General features: G+C 34.5%; 1 protein-coding gene across 5 annotated transcripts; it reads left to right on the plus strand.

Moving 5' to 3' along the window:
- Positions 1-1,281: 1,281 nt before the first annotated feature.
- Positions 1,282-5,738, plus strand: LOC111993418 (uncharacterized). 5 transcript variants are annotated; one of them, XR_010624044.1, is made up of 4 exons: positions 1,282-1,699; positions 2,188-2,396; positions 4,217-4,497; positions 5,069-5,738. XR_010624044.1 is itself a non-coding variant. In XM_065761072.1 (3 exons), exons 1-3 carry the CDS (start codon positions 1,558-1,560, stop codon positions 4,280-4,282), a joined length of 417 nt encoding a protein of 138 aa, XP_065617144.1. In that variant the 5' UTR covers positions 1,282-1,557; the 3' UTR covers positions 4,283-5,738. The 5 variants fall into 5 exon arrangements, 3 of the variants coding, with proteins under 3 accessions (XP_065617144.1, XP_065617145.1, XP_065617146.1); XR_010624045.1 differs by having other exon boundaries at positions 1,282-1,748; positions 4,245-5,738; XM_065761072.1 differs by having other exon boundaries at positions 4,217-5,738.
- The last annotated feature ends 8,399 nt before the right edge of the window (positions 5,739-14,137 follow it).

The raw sequence follows: 14,137 nt of genomic DNA on the forward strand, positions 1-14,137 counted from the left end.
GCATTTTACTTGCTCATGTACGTACCTTGTGTTCTACTTGTCATAAGTTTAATGAAAGTTATGTTTGTGTGCAAGTGTTTCAGGTTACAGGTGTATACGTGTAAGTGCTTCACAACTTTTAGATTAGTGTGAGTGAGTTTTACCATTGTTTCCAAACTCACATTTAAGTCTAAAGTCTGTTTTAGGGGTTTTGTCATAGAATAGCCAAATGAGGAGATTGTAAAGTTATTATTTACAACATCATGTTTTGTTGGCTTTTATTCCGTGCCAAATTTGATTGTATTTTTATTCAATCTGTTGTAGCCTGTATTTATTATGGGATTTCATTGGAAGGGTTATGTGATAGAGAGAGAGAGAGTGTGAAGACTCAAGCATTTGAAGACTGAAGATGTCTTGTGGGTATCTCACGACTTAGTTGCCCGTGAAATGACTCACATGCCCTGCACGTACTGGAATGTGAAGAGTTAGGTCAGATGGAGACAGCTGTGTCTCGCGGGTAAGGCCTTCCCGCGAGACACCCACGAGGCATTCTGTTCTGTCAGCCTGTCCAGTCTGATACACACTTTTTGTACCCACACTATTTATACCCACATTACTCACAAATGTTGAGGTGTGCTTCTGAGAGAAAACCCTAGCCAAACACCTAGAGAATTAGAGATTTTCATACCCACAATCCTTTACACATTTGCTAGTGGAAATTCCTCAACTCCTACCTCTCCATTTTCATACCATTGAGAGGTTAATAGCCTAAACACTTACCACACCCTTTGAGAGTGTCAAGTGAAGTTTTGGTGTTGCTGGAAAGCATTGGAAGAAGTCGATGATGGCAGATGCAACATGGAGCTTATTGCGGGATTTGGAGAACTAAGATAAGACACGGTTTCGAGAAGCCTTGTTGGAGTAAGAGCTTGGAGGGCTTACGTATAGAGGGTAGATTAGGCTTGGAGGGTCTCTTGCTCGCCCTTGTATCCCAACTGATTTTCTAGTGGATCGATTTCCACTTGGAGGGCGGCGGAGAGGTTTTTCACCGAGTTCTTTCGTTTCCTCTTCGATAACACATCTCGGTGTTATCTGTGTTTGTATCTCTCTTCCCTACTCTTGTTCATTTCATTTTTACTGCTGTGTTGCTTTAAATATGGATTAGAGTAGTTGTCTTGCTTATACGCTTGTGTTTACACTATTCCACACTTAGTATTAAGTTAGTGTAAAATCAACCAAGTAGTAACTTTAATTTGGGGGCCTAAACAGCTCGTGTGACACATTTCCGAGCTTTCATCTTGGAAATCTTAAACAACTTATTCTATTAGATATGAGTGGTTGTAGATGCCTCAATAGTCTTCCTCACAAGATCAACATGGAATCTCTTGAATTTTTCGATCTTAGTGGTTGTTCAAAATTGATCTACTCAGCTTGAACTTTTATTTCATTTATTTAGTTTTACTTGTTAACTATGCAACTTTTTTTAATCTACTAGTGCATCCAGACATGATTCTTGATAATTTGGAATTAGAAACTTCTCATCGTCTAATTTGTCATTTAGAAACCAAGATCAGATAAATGGGCCATGGAATGCTTGACAGCAGAGATGATCGTCCTACTGCCAGTAGTATGGGTTTTGGTGCTACTACCACCACTACACGGTCTTTGGGTGTCTCTGGGGTTGAGGCTGATGATGATGATGGGGTGGAAGTGGTTTCAGGTACTCAAAAGATAAAAAATGATCCCACAAAGATCACCTGAAAGCATGTGTATGTATACATATTCATCAAATCATTTGTTTTTGTGTATGTGACTATTTCTCTATTTGGCTGCAAGGAAACTTGAGGAAAATTAATGTAGAAAGGTTACAAAGCTTTGAATTTTATCTCGTTTTGATGTTTTAGTTTTGGGGAATCATAATGCTCGACTAATATGGGCTGAAATAGTGGTGCTGGGCTTAGTTCTTGAGTTCTCAACTTTCTGGGTTTCTTTTGAAACATATAAATTTTGTTTTCTAATCCTGTATTTTCATAGAAACTGGACAAGTGACAAAATTCTAGGGTTTATGCTTTCTTATGGTTTTGTTTTCAGAACACATAAGCACGGCTCCGGCAAGCCAGTTGTGTTTGGCTTTGCTAGAAATTTCTTTCCTTAACATAAAATGCAATTTTTTTTTTTTTTTTACTAAGAAAGTATAACTTATTGTAGGTTATGTTGTTTTGTATATATGTTTTCTGATGGTACCGGTTGGAGCAATGCCAAAAACCTTTGGAGGAGAATATAATTGTTTATTTGGAGACAGTTTGTGGGAAGACCCACATTGCTTTATTGCTTCTACACAAGCTGAGTCACTTGATAAGGAAGCCCAAGAAGAAGATATGCATCCTTTTGCCCCTACGGTGGCTCTAGTTCAGAAGGTAAGCTACTATTTACCATATTGGTTTTGTAATTTAATGTTCAATTTTGGGCTGTATTTAAGTTTGAGGCAATTTTTCTAGTTTATATGACTGGTACGTTGCACAGTAATGAAGTTGTGCGCTCCTTGGCTTGGCTGAGGTGGAAGGTCTTCAGGTCGTGAGAAGGGGGCTAGGCTATTGGTTGTTAGTGATTATGTATGCAATTTCTTATTGTGATTCTAGATTTTCATTAGGGGCATTCTGATTCTAAGTGGTTCAATTTCACCTTGGAAGGGAGTTTGGCATTTAATAAATTGAATCATTATTATACTATGAGCTCATTACACCTTGAAAAATATTAACAAAAAAAAAAAAAAAAAAAAAGATAATGAAGAAAGGGAAGCCTCGGGTCAAAATAATAAGGCATTGCGTGGCCTCTTTATCTGATAATTAGGGTCTCATTTGTCAATTGATGATTGATAATAGCCAAAAAAAAAATAAAATCTGTAATTATGGCAAGACCTAGTAGAACTAAAAGCTCTAAAGGGGAATTTGACCTTGAGAGACTGAGACAACCCCTTGATCCCATTCTTAAAGATGAAGGAAAACAAGTTTTAGAATAACGTTTCCACTACTCACACTACTGCCTTCATTACTTCTGTGCTCTTCCTTCTGTCATAAATTTATATAAAAGATCTCAATTATTTCCACTTTTCTTTGTGATTTGGTGAGAAATTACTTTTCCATCCCTTTTACCCACATTAACACTGCCTCATTTTTCAAAAATATTTATTTGTTTTAAATTTCCTTGTAAATCAAATTTTCCAAACTTAGATCCGTCCTAAATGATCTGTCATTTATTTTTTGATTTTATTTTAGATTTGTGCACTTCTGTTAAGGACATCACAGTTTGATTTTAGATCATATATAGTTTTTGGCCAGTCAAATTGACTCTGGCATTCTGGGTTACTGATTAATTCTTGGTGGGATGTGGATGTTGATTATTGAAGATTTGAAGTTTAAGAAATTTATAAACATGGGAAATTTTATTGCAAAATGGGCAACCTTACTTTAGAAATAAATAGATTAACATTGCCATATGTATATGCTTTCTATTCTTTTGGATAAACATCATAAACATTTAAAACTTATGAGGTTCGTGATGATTGTTGTTTGTAGGTTATAATTGAATTAGATTGGCACAGATAGAAAAGAAAAATAAATTAGAATATATGATTGCCAGCACTTCACATCATTTAAGTGGTCATGGAAGTAACATATGAGGGAAGTATACTGCTTGTATATATGATCTGTGTGGGATTGGGTACAATGCTGGTGTCCACAGAAATTTTTATGGGACAATGTCCCGATTTGGAACTGTGTTGATAGATCTCCTATGCATGATTTGTACTGTTCTTTGTATCTCAAACGGCACTATAAAATATATTTTCAAAAGTTATATGAGCCCTTATGTATTATTTATTTTTCTTAAACTTGAACAATGGTTTTTTAATTAAGGAAAAATGATAGAATGAGAAGCTTTATACAAACCTCAATGCTAGTAAACTACAGTTTTTGACATTCTTAATATTCTGGTTCTCTGGTGGGTTTTTAAACATACCTCAGTAAATGAAACAGCCAAAGAAACTTTGTTCATATATGCTATGACGTTCAATTAATTCCCAAGCATCTTTGTGTTTTCTAATTTGGTGCTCCATTTTACTAGACATCAATTAGTTCTTATAGTCATTAAGGATGTCCTTGCTGTAAATTAGAATTATGCTAATATATTGGCTCTTAAGCTGTCAATTTTTTTTGTTTGGGGGGCGAGGGGTGTGCAGATTGTTGTTGACACTGCGTCTCATGCAGATCATGCTCATGTAACTGGGCAAATGCCAATGAATTAAGTGTTATCTTCTAGAGGTAAAGAGGACTTGCTGATGCCTGCAGAAATGGTGGTTGGTTCTGCTTCTGCTGATGACTGTGCTGTCCTTTGATGAGTTCAGCTGCGAAGTGGGGAAAGAGGCTTTTCATTGGATGTATTCCAATTGAAGCTACTATTGATAATGTGCAGTTGCATTTCAGTCAGTTTGGCCATGCTTTGGACTTGTACCTTCCCATGGTAAAAGTAGTGGATTTGCATCTAGGTTAATTGAGAATGGTGTAGAGGGTTTGCTGATGAATATTACTTACTGCATCTTCTTTCGTGACAACTATTTCAAAATGCTTAAACCATGGCCATGCAGCATGTAATTGGATGTGTTGTTAAACCTTGTTGGGTTTGTTCAAGGTTTTAAATGGGCTTGCTTGTGAAGAGATACTTTTGCCACCTTATCTATATAGCAAAAATTCAAAATTGCACGAGACTAGTAATGGCTAAAATCAAGATGTTGAGATGTGACTACAAGGTGGAAAATGAACACATGATTGAACACTTAGAGTTAGCACTAAATGGAAAACAAATGAAAAATATTCTGCAAAATTCATCCTGGGACGCAAATTGAAATTTAGTAACTCTTCAGAGACTTTTCTTGGTGCTAATTGAATGCATGGTTTTTTCACGTTGCTATTTGCACATCATGTAAACTGATTTTGTATTGTAATTGCATATGCTTAGTAGTATGTATCACATCCTTTTGGGTGTTGCCCATATGTTTTTGGCTTGACTAATATCCTGATGCATTTTTCTTCAGGATGAATGAATGACATGTCATAGGGGGTTTTGATTTTGTGACATTTGCTGATGAAATTTTAGCTGAGTATGCTTCTCAAAAAGTACATAGGATACTTGGGCAGAGGTGTGTCCCAGATGTCATCATGATATGCCTCTTGTTGGCATTGGGACGTGCTTGGGCCTAATAGGCACTCATGTGGGTAGCCGGAGTATCAAAGGAAAGAGCCTTAGAAATTCCTTATTATCTCAAAGAAACTCAAGAATTCTTGGAGAGGTCAAAACAGAGGAAAGCATATGAAGAGTTTGAGAAAAGATGTCAAATTTAGGTTGATGTTTAAAGGAAGTGGCTGCAACTTTATCCTAAACAGAGTTCTCCATTGTAACTGGTTTGTGCCTTGTTTCATCCTTCATGACCTCTGGTTAAAAGTTTGCTAGTAGCTGGGTTTGTGATTGTTTTGTTTGTAAAAACAAGATGTTGTGTATGATTAGCACCAATCAGGTGCAATAGTTTAGTCTAAAGACTCGCCTCTGTGTTGAACTGGGTTGGGATGATATAACACTGTTTTCATGTTGAGAAAGGGGTTTATGTCAGGGCAGATGCCTTTATTGTAGTGGACTAGCTAAAGTCTCAGTGTTTCTGTTTGTATTGGTGTGTTTCATATCAATAATAATTTCTGAATTATCCAAAATGATTAAAACAAGAGTCATTCAAATTTCTTTTGTGTAGATGCAACAATTTTTGAGTCTTGAGGAGTAAGGAGATGCACCTAGACCTGGCGCTTAACACTATAATTTCTTAATATGCTTGATGGTTGCATTTGTCATTGGCTTCCCACTTTAGCACCTTTGTATTTCATCCCTCTTTTGTCATTGTATTTCCCACTTTAGACTAGGAATATAGCTTCTGATGTGCCACACATCAAACCTTGTTCACATGAAAGTCACCATTAAAATAAGGCCATTAGCACTAGGCAATACGAGTTAAGTTTTTCAAGGAATTTCAAACTTCAACAAGGAATTCCAAACTTCAAAGAACATATGATGCAAGCCAAAAATAAAAGTAACAAGGAAAGTAAAGACAAACCTAAGAATCAGCACTTAGGGTCACTTGGAATCAGCACCTAAGGCGTTATCCAACTTGAATTTCATTAATCATGTCTATCTTCCAATAAAAATTAGCTAGGCTCATATATAGAGCTAGAGCTCTCAAGAAATAAAGAGATAGTAAAAGATAACATCTAATGAAAACTAATCTTAATTGAACTCAAATACTAATCCCTATCTAATCTCAAATCTAATCCCTATCTGAATAAAAGCTTACAATTATCCAATTTTCTGTGAGATAAATACAAAAATCTGAAAATGTAAATTCTAAAATAATTTTGGTTTTGCCCTTGCATTAACATAGTTGCATCCTATGCAAGAAAGATTAACTAGCCTATTGGCATTTGAGTGCATATTAATGTTGCATCTTGTGCATTTGTTATTGTGTTTCCACTTTAGCATGTATGCTCTTTGCATCTAAATTTGATGAAGCTGGTAATGGACACACATTCTCACATCAAATTTCATAATTTGTAGACTTGTGGATTATGAGTGGTCAATGAAAAGTGGTGGGTAGAAAGTGTCCACTTATAATCGCATAAGTTAACAATTATGAAATTGGGGTGCAATTAGGTGTGTCCCTAGAATTTTGCAAATTTTTTTGCTTGGAAGTTACTGTTTGGACCTGTTGGAGTCATGGAAGATTAAAATGCTATTACTTTGCAAATTCACCTATTCAAGAATTATTTTATTGGGTTCTCATGTGAAGTCCAATTGAAGTGAAAGACGTGCCCTTTTAATGGTCTAAGTATGAGTTTTTTTTGAGTTAAAACAGTGTTTAATTTGGGTATTTATTTTATTAGTTATGGACAGTTTTATATGGAGAGGCAAATCTGTAATTTTTGTGAATTAAGGGTATTTTAGCAATTTAGTTGAGTCTAGAACCTTCTAAGTCATTCTAAGTATCTTAAGTTTATTTACTTTGGGTCAAAGTTAGTATTTATTAAGTTTTATTTATAGTCCTAATACTTGTAGGAATCCTATTACTACTAGTACTAGTACAAGTAAGAGTCTTTATATATATTGTGCTCAATTTTATTCAAAGAATATAATGAGTTGATTAATAAAATTTAGTCTTTTTTTTTTTTTTTTTTTTAGAAAGTTTCAACCTATGAGATTCGCTCTTGATGATACCTCTTTATTATCAGATCAAAATACCAATCAGTCTTTGGCAATAGGTATGTTGGTCTTATTGTTTCTTTCTAAGGTTACTATTCATGGTACTATTCACATAACCCCTAAATAGCTCTAACTTCTCTCTAATTCTTCTTCTCTCTTAACCCAAAATCCACCGCAACTAAACATAGGCAAATTCCTAATTTGTCCTACATTAGGACCATTTTTCCATACTGTGAGAAAGGAGAGAGGAGAAAAACAATTTAGTAGTGAGAAGAGAGAGAAGAGAAAGTGACGGAGATAAAGAAGAGAGTCATCGCTCAATTAGACTATAAATATAGTTTTTGACATGCCATATCAAACATTGTTCACAAGAAAGGCATCTTTAGCCATTATCTTCCAAGAAATTTCTCAATTAGTCTAGGAAAATTGCTTCTAACATGCCACATCAAACAATCAAACCTTGTTCACGAGAAAGTCATCAATAAAAAAGGCCATCAACGCTAGGCAAATTATTATAAGAGCTGCCGTATATGTGCGTTAAGATTTTCGAGGAATTTTTCATAAATTTTTAAAGGATATATGTAGTTTTTTTTTTACTTGAACTAGGGAGTTCCTAGTCAAACCCAAGTTAGCCACTTCGAGACCAAGTGTCCAACCACTTGGCCAACCCACTGGGTTGGATATATGTAGTTGCATCCCATATGAGAAAGATTAACTATGTCTAAGTCTATTGTGCATGTGAGTGCGGATTAATGTTGTAGTGACCCGAAAGGGGGTCTTGCAATCCATGGAATCCCACATCGCCTAGGGAAGCACATGAGAATGTGTTTATAAAGAATGACCTCCCTTCAATGTGTAGAGGCCTTTTCCCCAGCGCAACCTGAGGAAGAACAAAACCGTGAGGGGTATGGGTCCCAAAGCGGACAATATCTACACAGTTGGGGCGGGGTCGTTACACTGACTTTCTCGTGAAAAAACAAGGCAGATTTTATTTGCCTTTTCTAATCTGATTAACTAGAGAAAATTTCTGTTTGCCCCTTGCATAATTTATGACTTAGGGAATTATAAGCTCAAGTTTGACTTTGGTTGAAGAACCTTTGCATTGTATGAGGCATGGTAGTCTATTACTGAATTACTCAATATGGACCAAAAAAAAAAAAAAAAAAAACATGACTTGGCAATCCACATTATATAAATGATTTGTTGAGTCAATGAGGCTTTGCTTCTTATAGTTGGCCTCAATTCAAATGCTTGCCTTCTTTTAGCTTAGAATGTCTAATACCTTTCAAAAAAAAAAAAAAAAAATCACAAAATGGCTTATTCATATGTAAACAAATCCCTGGTAGATAAACACATTATAATAAATATGTTATTGTTATATTTTGTGCGTGCACACATGTGCGTCACTCATACATTTTGCCCCCAACCCCCCTCCCCCCAAACTTAAATTTTGGTTCTGCCCAATTAATATCTATTATCTTGTAACAGGACTCAAGCTGGGCCATGATCAGGACAATTGTATTTAGACATTACTTAATCAATATGCTTGTAAATTCCAAAGTTCGCAATATTAAATAACACGGTAATTTGTTTACGAATAGGGAAAACCCTAATGGCAAAAACCCCACCGGGTGATTTTCAGGTCACCACTCCCGAAACTTCACTATTATCAAATCAAGCAGTTACAAGTAAAGGAATCCCAAGTACCTTACCAATCTACAGTTGAACCCTTACCCCAATACCCAATTGGACTTGATCTGTAGCGACAGTTCCCACCTTTGATGCACGGCTCCCAAGTACGTGACTAACCAATGCGTGGATCCTAGTACGCGACTTCTAAACACCAACTAAGGAGAAGAGGTTGGCTGTAAAGTTTTTCAGTTCATTCTATATGATGAATAATAGGAAGATGCTTGGTTACAAAATCTTTTGGTGCAAATACACAGCAACTTCTTCAGAGAAGATGAACTAGGTCAAGAACTTCGTCTTTTGATCACAATTTGCTTGAACAGAGATTGCTCAATGCTTTTGCAACTTGTGTACTATATGACGGCTCTTAAAACAATCCTTTTATATGTTTAAAGTTAGAAGAAAGGAAGGCCTAAAAGCATATTCATGGATCCCAAGAAAATCATATTAGAAAATCTGAAATTATAAATCTCGACAGATAACAGGTGTTGAGGTAGCTATCGAGCAGGTGTTGAGCTTTAATGAAATTGCACTTCAGCTTGCTTTTTCTTGGACAGACTTGATGACTTCAACACTTGACCTTGAAACCTTGTTTCTTGAAGTATTAAAAACACCTAGAACTACCCAATTACAAGTAGAGTGCGTTTTGTCAAAGGATTAGCCAATTTACATAAATAAGTGACATATGTTCTTAACAAGTGAAAACACATATGTCCTAACAGTTTTGGTAATTCCTTCCTATTTTGTAGAAGTCCAAATTTATGGGAAAGTACCCTAGGCAGAATTAAAGAAAATCCCGAAAGAAATATTTTGAAGTGCTTGAAATAAGCTTTGATGGCCTTGAGGAAAGAGAGAAGCTTATTTTTAAATATTGCTTGTTTCTTCAAAGCAGTAGTGTTCAAAAGTCGTTTAACATATATACTAGAGAAACTCTATGACAAGCCAGAAATCCATATAGATATTCTTCAGAAAAAAATCTCTTATAACCATCACATGGGAAGGCTTTCAGATGCATGATTTTCTTCAAGAATTGGGTAACGAAATTATTCGTCATCATGAATTGGGTAAGGAAATAGCTCATCATCATGAATCCCCTAAAGAGGTTGCTAGACGTAGTGAGTTGTAGGATAGTGAGGATGTCCTTCATGTACTAAAAGATGGTATTGTAAATTGATCATGTAGAATCTTAAACTTCGTAATGGTATATATCTACGCTATTCAAATAAGTATTTGATGATAGAGTAATTCTTAGGTACTCTCGGAGCACGAAAATGATATCTACCCTTACAATTATATTTGCTTTTGAATGCTTGGTTGCGGGCCTAAACATTAGCTGAGGATGGCGATTTCCATTAATAGGCGACGGTGCAGCTTAGAATTCCTACACCTTCTTCCCAACAAAATTGACCAACCTTTCTCATGGAAAACAATTTTCTCAAATCAGTCCCACTGAGTCACTGGCCTCAAGGCCCTCAACTTGACACCTGTAAACACTAGATTTTACCCTGGTTAGTGCCTTCTTATTTCATCACAGTATTTTATTGAAAGGCCGAGTTTCTATTTCTTCATTTCTTTGGAGGGTGGCGCAGGGTTGGCCCAACAGGTTTGGAGGCCCAAGTGATAACTTTAAATGGGTTTTTTTTTTGTTATCACTAAAATAATATATATAACTAGTATTCTATATCATAATTTTTTATTAAAAAAATATTATTTTTACTTTTTAATATGATTTTTTTGGGAGAAAAATGCTAAAATTAAAACAAATTTTATTACAAAAAACTTGCAAACTGATGTAGCAACAAATGTTATTTGCAGGGACGAAGCAAAGACTAGTAGCTAGGATGCAAAAGTATAAACCAAAAAAGAAAATTAATTATGAAATTCCAAATAAACATCCATTTAGCATTAACAAATTGTCAACAAAGAAAGAGACACAAAATCATTGTTTGTTAATACATTACAATGTAATCATTTATGAAATGGAAATTTGGCGTGCGTCTTGGATGTGTGCGTCTGCTGGGTAAAGGCATCATTTTGTTTAAAATTTTTTAAAGGGCCATGTTATTAGTTTTGGGTAAAATTGGTTAATTGGAATTAATTTTTTTAAGCTTTGTTATTAGTAATTTTTGTTGTTGGGCTAATATTTTTGGGCTTGTTAATTTTATTTTATTTTTTGATATGTTAGATCTATAAAAAAATTGTTTTTGTGGCTATTAAATAATATTATTAAGGGAGGCTAAATGTAATGAACCAAATTATTAAAATTAGTAGATATATATATATATATATATATATATATATATATATATATATATATATGTCACATTTGTTGGAACTTTATTTGGCCGACTCCTATAGAAGAGTTAACATTATTAGTGGAGCCTCCATATGGCCTTATTTACATTGGATCTTAGCAGAAGTAATGGATGTGTAGGGTAGTTTTCAAAATCATTGAATAAGCTCCACAATTTGCCTTCAATGCAAACAAGAAGTCCAGATAGCATGCACATGATTTACCGTTCTTTATCAGGATTATGTTCTTTGACTAAACTGAATCTAAGTGATTGGGATCTTCTGGCAATACCCATGTTGACATCCCATTTTGCAACCCACATTTAACTTCACATTGAGGGTAGAAGGGCAATTTTACCTTGAAAATAGGCATCTTAATTGTGGCGAAAAGATTCTCAATTTCATTTCATCAAAATGATCTTGATAAGCTCTAATTGGACTATCAGATTGAAAGTTATCATCAAATTAAGTTTTAATAGCCGAGATGCATTATCACTAATTGAGTTTAACTACATGTGATTATGAACAATTGATTCCAATTGGTTATAATTATAATTAATTTCAGATTAATGACATGTCTTAATTTGATTGGCTAGGAGTACATCTTATGGTAAGATTGCGCATACTTAATTAATTAGATAGTCAAACATTAATTATTTAATGAGTAATTTGTGTAATTATCTTTTTAATTAGGGTAAATTTGGAAATAATTAACTCTAAAATGGAAGTGATTGGAGCCTATTAATGTTAATTGGAAACTGATTTGGGACCTATTAATGTTAGTTGTGTTCTAATTATTTTCCACCAAATGACCTCTGTTCACCATTTCATTGATATCTCTTAGAATATTTTGAATCTGTGAAGTTAATATTTCCAGAAACTAGGCATCCAAGGCTTCAATTTAAGCACAAGAATAAAACAATTCCAATTAGAATTGAGTAAGATATGATATATATATATATATATATATATATATATATATATATATATATATATATATATATATATATATATATATATATATATATATATATATTTTGAATTTGCCTTTGTGGGCTGTTACAATAATTATGGGAAAAATTGAATTTTTCTTGCTCATCACTCCCACCAATCTTTACATTTAACGCACCAGCTTTCCCCAAAGTCTGAAATAGGGTCTAGGTTCATGATTCCTTTTGATCTTTTGTCAAATCTCATTAAATGACATTCCATTCATATTTTCTCCACCACTACTATATAAACCTCTCCTCTCCTCTCCTCTCCTCTCCTCCATTCCAAGATAAAAAAAAAAAAAAAAAAAAAAAAAAAAAAAAAAAAAAAACTCTTCTCTTCTCTTGAGTTCTAGTGAATGATGAGAATGCAAAATGTCATTTTTTTTTCCTCCCTTAATGTTTAGTCTTTTATACTCATTTGGTGCCTAAATGTACTCATTACTCATATATTTTGATTTAGGATGCAAACGGAGGCGCTAAGTGCAAAACGTAGCTAATTGGGCGATTCTGGACAACTCTAACATTGCTTCGTAATCTGGGAATAAATCTCTCATCCGAGCTCCGATTGAGATGATTCTAGATGCTATGGAACGCCAAGACGAAGCTCTACAACTTTCATGTTTTGCGTTTTGAGAGATACTGGAAGCATTAAGGTCAAAATTGGGCTTGAAGTTGCTGCACCTGCACTGCTAACGTTCTAGAACATTCCTTAGCCAACAATTCTAATACGCGGATCTAATGCGGTTTATTTTCGGAAGCTTCCAGATTTGATGCACAAAAATTCCAGCTGAAAAACATCACTTTTCTAGTTATATTAGGACGTTTTTTTTTTTTTTTTTTTTTAAATTCCTTAATTAGTCAGATTTGGATTTTATTATTTTTTAGAATATTTTTAGGAGATTTTGTAGGCTTGGGAAATGGGGAATTAACATGTAAAAGGGAGAGGAAAAATCAGACCACACACACGCCTCTCTCTCCCCTCTTCTTTGACTTCTCCTTTGAGTTTCTGTCATGGCCCGGCTTGGCTAAACTTTTATACTTAGTCGAAGGAAACGGAAGCCTCAGAGTCAATAAAACTATGAAATCTAATTTGTTTTTATTGTTCAATTTATGCTTTGAATATCAGATGTTCTTTTGTGCCTATTTTCACGATTGTCTTGTTTAATTACGAGGAGGCCTATTAGTTTATTATTCGTTGCAATCTACTGCTAGGTTAGATATCAAATCTATAATTGTTTGATCTCTCTAATTTGTAAAGCAACCAAGATTTAATGATTTACTGTGTCAGAAATTATTAGATCTTAGGAAGAACGCTCGACTAAATTAAATACAACCACTTGTGCTTGTGTTGTTTAGTTTCATCGATCTCTCTAATTCTTAAGGCTGCTACTAGAATAAACATTTAGCGCTTGTCTTGGGTTGTTTAGTAGTTAGGGTTTATTAGATTACTTGTTTTCTAATTAACTGCGACTAAGGAGAGATAGGAAAATAGTTCCAACGGTGAATATTCAAAGTGTGAATTGATATACACTTACATCGATGATTAGTTGTAAAATTCCGATGGTGGATGTTAACTTAGACCAAGGTTTATTCTTTTGATTGAATTCGATACTTTAATTTGAATTATTCCTTAGTTTTTTTTCTTAAAATTGTTTTCATTATTCTCAAACCCCCCCCCCCTCGGTTCCTTGCTCACGTAGCATAAAACTAGGCTAGATACTCTCCGTGGGAACAATTCTTACTCACACTACTACATATATTTTTAGGAGTATAGGTTTTATTTTTGGTTGCCCACGACAGCACACCAAATTTTGGCGCTGTTGTTAGGGAATGATTCTAGTTGATTTTTTGTTCTTCTTGTGATCCTTATTTCGTTCTTCAAATTAAAAATA

The sequence above is a fragment of the Quercus suber genome, unplaced genomic scaffold, assembly GCF_002906115.3.
Source record: "Quercus suber isolate HL8 unplaced genomic scaffold, Cork oak 2.0 scaffold_394, whole genome shotgun sequence".
NCBI classification, from domain to species: Eukaryota; Viridiplantae; Streptophyta; class Magnoliopsida; order Fagales; family Fagaceae; genus Quercus; species Quercus suber.